The sequence below is a fragment of the Hipposideros armiger genome, unplaced genomic scaffold, assembly GCF_001890085.2.
Source record: "Hipposideros armiger isolate ML-2016 unplaced genomic scaffold, ASM189008v1 scaffold_567, whole genome shotgun sequence".
NCBI lineage: Eukaryota > Metazoa > Chordata > Mammalia > Chiroptera > Hipposideridae > Hipposideros > Hipposideros armiger.
Genome location: NW_017731917.1, coordinates 285,021 through 296,825, shown reverse-complemented (window position 1 = coordinate 296,825; position 11,805 = coordinate 285,021). Strand labels below are relative to the sequence as shown.

Below are 11,805 nucleotides of genomic sequence, written 5' to 3'. Positions count from 1 at the left end.
TCCTCCTCCATACCTGCCTTTCTTTTCTCTCTTAATTTGGGCTGCTATAACAAGGTACCACAGACTGCGTGGCTTAAACAACAGAAGTTTATTTCTCCCAGCTCTGTAATCTAGGAAGTCCAAGACCAAGGCCCTGGAAGATGCAGTGTCTGGTGAGGACCCACCTCGTGGTTCATAGATGGCCATCTTGTGGGTATAATGTCACGTGGGAGCACTCTGGGGTCCCTTTTATAAGGGCACTAATCCAGTTCATAAGGGCTTCACCCTCATGACCTAATCACCTCCCAAACGTCCCACTCCTGACACCATCACACTGGGGGTTAGGATTTCAACATATGACTTTGGGGAAGACATAAGCATTCAGCCATAATACTCTCCGTCCACCACTTTTATCACTGATTATTTTACTTGAAGGGAAACCCTGATATATTTTTAAACTGCCCTGGAACTGAGCCAGAGTGAGCCCTGCAGCCCCAAACTGACGCTTTAATTGGTCCCAGATGGAAAGGAGAAACTATCGCTCTTACACTGGTCTTACCTCCCTGAAGGCCTATGCAGGTCACGTGTGAAATGGCTTCCCCATTTCCAAGGTCTAATCCCTGCTGACAGTGGCCTGTGTCTCACATCGAGTCTGCAGAGTTGGACGGTCCCTCTCCAGGGAGCTCTGCAGGGGTGGCTGACTAGCAGCCTGACAGGGACATGGATGAGAGGACAAATCCTCGCACCTGGCAGTATAAACACAGCACGGGGATGTGAACATAGGGCATGGCGAACAAAGGGACTGCCTCTGCCTAGGACCACGGACGGCTCCAGAGATGCAATGACGTCTGGCAGAAGTTGAGAGGACGCATGTTGATGGTGACATAAACAGAGCCTTTTAAAAGCAAGGCAGGAAGAATGTTGGGACAAATATAAGAATGGAAAAATACGAGCTATTCCTTCAGGTCAATTTTTAAAGAGCGGAGAAATGCAGTCTGTAAACTCCTGGGTCTCATTACCACCCATCAGGTCCCTGGCTCCACACAGAACCTGCCAAGTCCCTAGAGGAGGCCTTTCTAGAAAGTCCTGTGCTCTGTTTGCTGATTGAGTCAGTGTTTGGGCCTATGTCTGTGTTTTGTCACGTATCATCAGGGACATGAATACCTTCATTACTACTCTGTGCAAATATGAGAGTTAAGAGACAATAGCAATAAAATGACTGCAATTCCTTGGCAAAAGGCACTTGGCAGGTCTTATAAACACATAGATCTTCGATGCAAGTTCATGGCTGGGGAACTACTTCTCGTGGCAGGGATTGTCTGTGTGCAGAAACTCACCGTAAAGGACAGACAGCGTGCCGAATCACCAGTCACAAAGCCGACTTTCTCTCCATCCCTTCTATTCCCAGGTCTCATTATGTGCAATGTCATATGCATGCACACAGACGCACAGGAATACCCACACAGCCAGGACAGAGGTGCCAAGGGAGGTGTTTTGCATGCATTCCGTACTTGGGGTTAGATGTACTTGCTCAGCTGCCAACTACAAATAGCATGCTAGAAAATGATGTTAATTAGTATGCTATTGAAAAAAAACAAGAAAAAAAAAAAAACACTGCCCACAACAACAAAAAAAAGCCATGTAGAGGCCTGAAGTCCTACCCTGACAGCCAAAGTGAAGCATGGCCCGCTAATGCAGCCTTAATCCACTTTGTTTGGCAGAGAAAGCAAGCTCACCATGCTGCTGCGGGAGTCCCTGGGGAACATGAACTGTCGCACCACCATGATCGCGCACATCTCGGCGGCGGCTGGGAACTACGCGGAAACCCTGTCCACCATCCAGATCGCCTCGAGAGTCTTGAGAATGAAGAAAAAGAAAACGAAGGTAAGGAGCTCGCGGGGGGTGTGGTGATGAAGGAGCTTTGGGGGCCCTGCTTTGGAGAGGAGTCCGAAAGAGCTGAGTCAGCATTTCTAATCACCCAGCACCAGGGTTATGGGCGCTCAGTGTCCACCTGGGGGCCAGAAAACCTTCAGGCTGATACAGGAAGAAAGTCATTGCCCATCCCTACAGTTGGTGCTTTGCCCCGGTCATCCAGCCTGGGCCCCTAACAGGGGATGCTTGTCCACTTTACATAGTTCAAATGGATTTGTACTTAGAGATGGAACATTTGCGAGGGACAGGAAGTACATAGGACTCCCTCGCCTGCCTTGGTCCTATGTAGATCACAACCGTATCCTTCAACTGGCTGACCCCATATAGGAGTGTTAACTTGCTGCCCACGTGGCCCCACTTCCCTTGTTTCCAGGAGGCACTTTCAGGCTGCTGGGTTTTGCCACGTTCATTCAGCAGTTGTTGGCTGATGCTAAGAGTCTGCTAGAAACCACCAGGCTCATTTTCCACACAGAGGCCAAGCCAGGGCAGGGGTGGCCTGACAAGTGTTTGAGGAGATACTCGTGATTGTGGTCACTCTGATCTAGGGCCAGCAGGCGACGTGTGGGGCTTTCCCCACTTCTTTTTGTAGCTTTTCTTTGTAGAAAACAAGTCTTTCCAACCAGTGTCCCACGATACAAGGTACCACAGATGGCTTAGGTGGGCCAGGTTGGTGACCCCTCAGCCCTTAGGAGATCAGACAGGGCCTAGGTTGGTCACCTCCTTTCCTGAGCAGCCTCTATTTCCCCATGTGCCACGTAGGGGTTACCCTGCGCATTTAAGGCCATGATATGGAACACAGGACACAGGCCTGGCACTCCTCCCAGGTAACAGCCCATTTGCAGGGAGACCCACCAGAGGGCGTGGGGAGCCTGTATCCATCCAGTCAGCAGGGCGGGCTCCCTGGGGCCGCCTACTTGGAAGGCTCCCCACGCTAATTGTTCTCCTCTCACTCACAGTACACATCAAGCTCCTCTGGGGGAGAGAGCTCCTGTGAAGAAGGTAGGATGCGCAGGCCCACGCAGCTGAGACCCTTCCACGCCAGGGCCACGGTGGATTCGGACTTTGCGATCCCTCACCTGTCCAGTGACCCCGACTACTCTTCCAGCAGCGAGCAGTCCTGTGACACAGTCATCTATATCGGGCCAAACGGCACGGCCCTCTCGGACAAGGAGCTCACTGACAACGAGGGCCCCCCAGACTTTGTCCCCATTGTGCCGGCCCTGCAGAAGACCAGGGGTGACAGCCGGCCCACGGAGGCTGGAGAGGCCACGGCCAGCAAACCAGAAAGGGACTGCTTGAAATGCAACACGTTTGCCGAGCTGCAGGAGAGGCTGGATTGCATTGATGGCAGCGAAGAGCCCAGTAAGTTTCCTTTTGAAGAGCTGCCTGTCCAGTTTGGGGCCGAGCAGGCAAGCAAGTGTCCCCCGTTAAGCCAAGCGGGTGGGGCAAACCCGCTCAGTGAGTCTGATAAGGAAGATAATGGGTCAGACGGCCAGCTGAGTGACAGAGAAGGCACTGATTCCCTGGCTTCCAGGAGGCAGAGGAATCACTCGCCTGTCCCTGCGGCCATGCTCACCAACAGCCCCCCTCCTGCCTCACCTAGGAGTATCCCTGGCAGCAGCAGCCAGCATAGTTCTTCTCAGCTAGTGCAGAGCCCCAGCCTCCAGAGCAGCCGAGAAAGCCTGAACTCCTGTGGCTTTGTGGAAGGCAAGCCCAGGCCCATGGGCTCCCCCCGGCTGGGCGTTGCCAGCCTGTCCAAGACCTCAGAGTACAAGCCGACCAGCTCTCCTTCCCAGAGATGCAAAGTCTACACCCAGAAGGGCATCCTGCCTTGTCCTGCCCCGCTGCCTCCCTTGAGCAAGGATCCCGGCATGGTACCCGGCGAGTCCCTGCTGCAGCCTGAGGTGCGTACCCCCCCGGTTGGAATGAGTCCCCAGGTTTTGAAGAAATCCATGTCTGCTGGAAGCGAAGGGTTCCCCGAAACCCACGCCGATGATGAGCATCAGGCAGCAACTTCTCCGGATTCCAAGAAGGAGATCGTGAGCACCACCATGGTGACCGTGCAGCAGCCGCTGGAGCTGAACGGTGAGGACGAGCTGGTGTTCACGCTGGTGGAGGAGCTGACCATCAGTGGGGTCCTGGACAGCGGCCGCCCCACCAGCATCATCAGCTTTAACAGCGACTGCTCGGTGCAGGCCTTGGCCTCGGGCTCCCGGCCTGTCAGCATCATTGGCAGCATCAGCGAGGACCTGGAGTGCTACTCCAGCATGGCTCCGGTCTCCGAGGTCAGCATCACGCAGTTCCTGCCCCTCCCGAAGCTGAACCTGGACGAGAAGGGCCGGGAGGCAGGGAGCAGGCGTTCCTCCATCAGCTCCTGGCTGAGTGAGATGAGCACAGGCAGTGATGGCGAGCAGTCGTGCCACAGCTTCATAGCCCAGACATGTTTCGGGCATGGGGAGGCGATGGCAGACCCCCCGGTCTCAGAGTTTGTCGGCAGCCTCCAGAACACCCCCGTGGTGTGTCGGGAGAAGCCGAAGGCGGGCCCTGATAATTTGCTCATCTTGTCTGAAATGGGGGAAGACTCTTCCAACAAAGCCACCCCCATCAAAGGCTGTAAGATCTCCACCCTGGGCAAGGCCATGGTCACCATCTCCAATACTGCAAATCTGAGCAGCTGCGAAGGGTACATCCCTATGAAGACCAACATTACTGTTTACCCTTGCATTGCCATGAGCCCCCGGCATGTCCAAGAACCCGAGGCATCCATTGCCACTGTTGACTCGGCCTCCAAAGCAGCCCCATCCCAGGAGAGCAAGGAAACCGGTGCAAAGAAAGAGATGACATTTGAGGACCCCTGGCTAAAACGAGAAGAGGAGGTAACGAGAGAGAATGCTTATCCCAGTGAAGAAGAGATGAAGTATGAGATTGCGACAGGCCCCGCCAAGCCTGAGGCCAGAGCAGAGCGGGAACTGGACAGGAAGGCCAGCCCCGGTGACAGGCTGAGCAGCAGCAGCGGTGAGGTGTCTGCCTCCCCCGGCACCGACAACTTCAGGAGGGTTGTGGATGGCTGTGAGATGACCCTGCCCAGCGCGGCTGCCCAGAGCCCTGCATATCCCAACAAAAGCCTGAAGTCCAGCAGCCTTCCCAGGGCTTCTCAGAAAGCCAGCCGACAGGAGGAGCTAGACAGCATCTTCTACCACTGCACCCCGGAGACCAATGGCATTGGTAGCGCTTCCGGCACGCAGCCCTCTAAGGCAACCCTGGAGAGGAAGGTAGCGTCACCCAAGCACTGTGTCCTGGCTCGCCCTAAAGGGACTCCCCCTCTGCCCCCTATCCGAAAGTCCAGCTTGGACCAGAAGAACCGGGCCAGCCCCCAGCACAGTGCGTGCAGCAGCACCAGCAGCCCCTTGAACCAGCCCACGCCCTTCTTAGCCAGCTTCCCGGATGAGCCTAGCGGCAAGGCGAAGGATGCCAGTAGCAGCAGCAAGCTCTTCAGTGCCAAGCTGGAGCAGCTGGCCAGCAGGACCAACTCTCTGGGCAGGACAACCGTCAGCCACTATGAATGCCTCTCGCTGGAGCGGGCGGAGAGCCTGTCCTCCATGAGCTCCCGGCTGCACGCCGGCAAGGACAGCACCATGCCCCGCGCTGGGAGGAGCCTGGGCCGCAGCGCCGGGGCCTCGCCCACCAACCCTGGCCCTCCACAGTCGCAGTCCGCCGGGGCCTCCCCCAAGGCCAGCCAGTCCAAGATCTCTGCCGTGAGCAAGCTGCTCCTGGCCAGCCCCAAAGCTCGCAGCCTGTCCACCTCCACCACCAAGACGCTCAGCTTCTCCACCAAGTCCCTGCCACAGTCCGTGGGCCAGAGCTCCAACCCGGCCCCGAGCAGCGGCAAGCACATGGCCTGGTCCACGCAGTCGCTGAGCAGGAGCCGGGGCTCCGGCCTGGCTGCCAAGCTGCCGCTGCGCGCGGTGAACGGGCGCATCTCGGAGCTGCTGCAGGGCAGCGCAGGGCCCCGGGCCTTGCAGCCGCGGGCAGGGCCCGACGAGGAGCGCGCGGGGGGCCCCGATGACAAGCCGGCAGCCGTGCCCCTGCTGCCATCGCCCTACAGCAAGGTCACGCCGCCGCGGAAGCCTCACCGCTGCAGCAGCGGCCATGGCAGCGACAACAGCAGCGTGCTGAGCGGCGAGCTCCCGCCCGCCATGGGCAAGACAGCGCTGTTCTACCACAGCGGCGGCAGCAGTGGCTACGAGAGCATGATGCGTGACAGCGAGGCCACCGGCAGCGCGTCCTCGGCCCAGGACTCCATGAGCGAGAACAGCAGCTCCGTGGGCGGGAGGTGCCGTAGCCTCAAGACTCCAAAGAAACGCTCCAATTCAGGTAGGCACCTGGGCGCACGGGCGCTGGTGAGAGGAGGGCAAAGGGCAGGACATGTGGCCCGAGCCCCACTGCTGTCCCATCCCGTGGGTGATGAGGGGTGTCCGGGCCCGTGGGACTGACACTTGGTCTCTCCTTTCCTCACAGCCTATCACCATGTAGGCCTCAGCTGGGGACATAGCTATGGAGGGTTCCACTGTAAAAACCAGACCTACTATTTGGGCATCAATAGACCACCAGGCTGGGAATGCCTTCTGTCATCAGCCTGGTGAGAATGTGGGATGCTGGTGGCAGCCAGGAGCGCCCACTCCACACTCACCAGCCATGGGGGTAAAACTACCTGTTCCTCCATGGGTTTCCTCACCCTATGCCCAGGTTTGTCTGCTCAAGGACCAAGGTGATAGCTGCTTAGAGCTCCCTGATGGATCATATCAGAGTTCCCTCATGACCTAGTGGCTGCAGAAGCCGAAATGTGGGGCTGGTGGCCCCCAAGACCTTGGCAGCCTCTCTCTGGAAATGGGACGCATCATGTTTTGTCTCATTGAAAGTGCAAAGGGGGAGGCCCTTCCTCCACTCACCCCCCACCACAGCCTCAAACCCACAAACGCACTCATGGACCATTCTGTATGTGCACCCGCCACGGGCTGAAATGCGCCCGCACCCACGCACACCGGGCACCGGCAACCAGTCTTGGTCATCAAAGTCCAGGTTATTGTGGGACATTACCATGTGGCCATGTGTGTTTGCATGTCGCCGAGTGCTTTCACGTACTCCAATGTAGTGGCTTGAATCTACCAATCCATTTTGTTCTTTCAATATCTTACCCTTTTTTTCAAGACTTGCCTTTTTTTGGTTTGGCTGTTACGCAGGCGTCAAGAGGAAGAAAAACTGTAAAATAGCTGCCTGGAGAGGGGACAGCACATGTCCTTGCTCTGGTGCTCCTACCTTTGATAGATGCTGTCCTCTGAGGGTCTTGTGTTAGGTTAGACTATTAAAGGAAAACGGTGTGAAATAAATCGCCAGCCTAGGTGCCAGGGGTGGGATTTACTATAGAGGATGGAGGGCATTGGACCTGGGTGAGCAGCTGCTGTAGATCCAGGGCTCCGTAATGGATATGGCCGTGGAGATAGACTCCTTTCAGGTTAGGCGACCTTGTCTCGCTTATTTATTATTATTGTTAAGAGAAAATGCTGGCTGTCAGACACGATCAGCATAAATCAAAAGCAACTTCTTTAAGAGTAAAAGCCATAAAACTCCTCCCAGGAAATTCCTGGCTCGATGGCTGGATTTGACAATTGCTAGAGATGTTTGGAACTGCACAGGAGATAGGCAGTTACCTTTTATCAGAAATCGCTTTTGGATTTGGAAAGCTCTAATGCTTTGGTTACTTCCTTAGTAAATATGAACTGGAACTATGTTACTAGGAAGATGACCTTGAACTCTCTGAGTGCTTCGTAGTGCCTGTAACAGTAGAAACAACCAAAACTCACTGCACTTCACCTTGCCCGGAGGTCCATGTTGGTGGGGAGTGCGTGCAATTGGGCTTGTTCTATTGGCTATAAGGTGGAGCAGTAAGAAGACTGAGGTAAAAAGCAGGAGACTTGGGGCCCTGGGCTGTGTGACCTTTAAGGAATAACTTTTCTCTCTGGGATGCAATTTTCTCTCCTAAAAGTAAAGTGAGGGGGTGGGTAGAGAACCACAGTGGTCTCTCTGATGCCCACATTGTGTGAAATGATTCAAATAATATAAAGAATGTTAGTGGTGACACAGCTTCCTTCCCATAAGACGATCCATAGTCAGTGAGATTTATTTTCATTTAAATATTGGAGAGCTTGGTGATAAGGACGGTTCAGGTGTTGGTGGGGGAGGGGCAGGCAGCGGAGAAGACAGGCCACTGTAAAAAGTCTATGATCTGATTGGAGAGAAAGGACAAAAAGTGCAAAACAGACAACCATGAGCCAGGGCGCATTGCCAAGTCCCGAGCAGTGGAGTGAGACATCCGTGGAGAAAGCGTTCAGACAAAGGGAGGGCCCAGAGCGCCAGAGGAAGGCTTTGCGGAAACACTGAGCTCTGTCTGCCCTGAGGATGCTTAGGCAGATGGCACGGAGGGTACTGTAGGCAGAGGCAATGATGGGAGCACAAGCTCAGGGCAGCAAGAGCGTGGTCTGTGGGCAACAGAATGAGATTGTATCATCGAAGGCGATATTCTTTTTATCCCTTTTTTTTATATATATATTTTTAATTTTCTTGGGGAACAACCATGGTCATTGGTTACATTGCTTTCATCTACAATGGCATGGTTGACTCTTTTTAGGGAGGGTGCAGCTCGCAGTGGCCCACGTGCAGATCGAACTGGCAACCTTGGTGTTACCAGCACCACGCTAACCCGTCACCCGTCAAAGGCGACATTCTTAATGGATGTAATCACAGTTAGAAAATTTAAGCCCAGATCAGGTTATACCTTGAACATCTGGCAACTATAATAAGAGTCGTGCGCCCTTGAATGACGGGGATACGCTCTGTGTCATTGGGCGATTTCCTCGTCGTGCAAACATCATAGAGTGTGCCCTAACATAAGCCTAGACATACAGCTGACTACACATCTAGTGAAGCCCTACTGATTCTAGGCTACAAACCTGTGCAGCATGTTACTGCAAAACAACACAAAATTAACCAAGCACGAGAGAAAAGGATGCCATCAGGAGATGCAATAAACACGAGATGTGTGAGGCTGCTGCTGGCAGAAACCGTGTATTGTTTTACGGCAAAGTTTTTTTATAAGTAGAAAAGGTACGCTCTAAAATAACAGTAAAAGTATAGTAAATACATAAACCAGGAACATCGTCATTCATTATCATTATCGAGTATTATGTACTGTACATAATTGTATGTGCTATACTTTTATACGGCTGGCAGTGCGGTAGGTTGGTGTACACAAACACGTGAGTAATGCGTTGCGCTGTGACGTTACAATGGCGACAATCACTAGGCTATAGGAATTTTTCAGATTCATTGTAATCTTACGTGTCTTCCTGTGGCCCGGAGCACCTGCTCCGTCTCATCTCCAGCTTGGGAACAGTTCACTCTCCAGTTAAAGCTCTAAGTTGGCAGTACAGCCAGCACAGTCATTCATGGGGTGGGGAGTGCTGGGAATGTGGGGAACTGGCTCTTGTCAGTCCATAAAACCAAGCAGATTGATACTCTGTCTCTCTCCCTCTCATCTCTGAGGTCTGTGGTTCCTTTCCACAGTATACTTTCTGATTCTCTGTCCGCCTAGTGTCCGTACCTTGAGTCAGAATGAAGACAGTGAATGGTGGAGGGAAAACCGATGATACTGGGTTCTGGGGGCGGGAGTTTGGGGATGGATAGAAGCACATTCCCTGAGCACTGCTGTGAGGCCTCAGCACTCAGAGGCCCAGATTTCCTACGACTTGACCTAAGAGGCAGCGTCTTCAAACTCAGGGTGGGCACTTCTGTCCAGACTCAGTGAATTTCCACATGGAAAGCCCAATGTCAGGCTTGTCACCTGGGCCACCAGTGCGGCAGAGAATAGAGTGAGATGGGCTGTGACTGGTCAGTGGCCCCTCTTAATGCTTGCAGCTGGCGGCCACGCCTGGATGAGGGTGGTTTCAGCCTCTGTTTAGGGAGAAGGGATCTGGTTGGAAGTCTCATTAAACTATCAGCATTGAGTTTCTCAGGTCGAATCAGGGCCATTTCATGCAGCAAAACTATGCTGGCAGTTATCAGCTTAAGTGCACTTTTACACACTTGACTTCTGTCCGTGTGGATTGAGTGCTGTGTTGATGAGCAGGGAGTGATCGAGAAGAAGGAGGAGGCTGTTTCAGGATGTGTGCTCCCAAATCAGACAGGCCGTGTCCAGTGGGGCCCCATGCCACTATGTCCCGGCTAGCATGCTTTCCCACAGCTTCCTTACCACAGATGCCCCCTGACCTTCCAGCAGCTGGAAGGAAGTGGTCACTGGCAGAGACTGGGCTTGGGCAGAAAGCGGGAGAGGTGGAGATGGTGGGGCATGCAGAAAACCAAAGAAATCATATCTATGTGAGAACCCAGACTGAGGTCCTGTGATCAGCCTTCTCCCAGTGACGGTGTGGCTTGTGGGCACCACTGCTTCCAGTGCCTTTTCGAGCAATGCGAGGACCCCGCCTCTCCCTCTGAAAGTTCCTCCACAGCATTCAACTGCATTTCCTCTCATCTGATCATGCGCCCCTGACCCAGTCCTCGCCTTTCCCCATCCTAGTCTAAGCAAGGCTCGCAGTGCACCTGTGGAGGACACGACCGAGGGCGGGCGAGCTCCTCAGCGTGGATGATATCAACTCATTCACGGACTTGATTTACTGGTAGCCAAATTCAAAACTCTCAGAAAAGCCATGATACCCCAAACACGGATGCCTGCCTCCTAGGCTACAGCTCATTCGACATTAGGCACTCACCTCTCCCCTTGGCAGAGATTGACGTGGTGAAGAAGTTGAGAAGGCTGCAAGGTAGCACGGGAAGATGGCGTTGGGACTTAGATACCCTTCAGGGTATTTCTGTTAAGCTATTGTAGCCCAGGGAAATGTCATCCTCTATTCAGGATTGTTTACTTTCCTCTCCCCGTGTCAGGGTGGTCTCTGCTCCTATCCCATAGGATGCCCTGGAGTGGGTATCAGAGGGAGAAAGAGGGTGGCCCTTGTTCCGGGTATTTTCCCACCTGATCAGATCCCATCTGGGGTAGCCAGACTCCAAAGTGGTCCCTGAAAGTCCCTGCCTCCTGGTATCCACACCCTGTATAGTCCGTACTATACCAGGGTTGGTCTCCGTGTCCAATAGAGTAAGAAGTAAGTGATGGGATGTCAGTTTCAAGATTAGGTTATAAAAGACACGGCTGCTTCTATCCCGCGTGCCCTGCCTTGCTCGGCTGCCATGCCATAAACAGCCGTATGGAGAGGCCTCTGGGTCAATGAACTGAAGCCTCCCCAACAGCCACGTGAGTGAGCTTCGAAGTGGGTGCTCCAGCCGTCAAGGCCTCAGATGACGGGAGCCCCATCTGACAGCTTGACTGCAGCTCACGAGGGACCCCAAGCCAGAGCCACCCAGCTGAGCAGTTTCCCGATTCCTGACCCACAGGAATGTGCGAGAGAATCAGTGTCTGTTGTTTTTAGCTGCTGGGTTTGGGGGTAATTTGTTACACAGCAATATATCACTAATACACCCCCCATCCCATGACACTCCCCAGCCTCTCCCCTATGTCTCATGCAAGCAAGTCCCTAGAAGAGTCACCCAGAAATGCCTGACATGTGCCCCCACCCGGAGCCCAGACACTGAGACCTATCACATCAGGACCGCTTCCAGAGGGTGCTCCCTGACGTGTCCTCGGAGTCAGGGGCGGTGAGGAGGAGGACCAGTTACTCTCGCTAGGGTCTGAGGACACATTCGCAACCCAGAGAAGAGAGCATCACAGGGGGCACGTCACAGGTGCTGGCAGCCCAGAGGAATGAGGGCTGCTGGGTAGCCAGGGCCCCT

At 54.0% G+C, this 11,805-nt stretch overlaps 1 protein-coding gene across 1 annotated transcript in view; it reads left to right on the top strand.

Annotated features, from left to right (window-relative positions):
* The window catches only part of KIF26B (kinesin family member 26B), a 166,358-nt gene that overhangs the window by 119,853 nt on the left and 34,700 nt on the right, over positions 1–11,805 (top strand). Inside the window, exons 8-9 of the mRNA XM_019623854.1 lie at positions 1,701–1,863; positions 2,868–6,285. Coding sequence (XP_019479399.1) covers positions 1,701–1,863; positions 2,868–6,285 — 3,581 coding nt within the window. The remainder of the gene's footprint in view (positions 1–1,700; positions 1,864–2,867; positions 6,286–11,805) is intronic.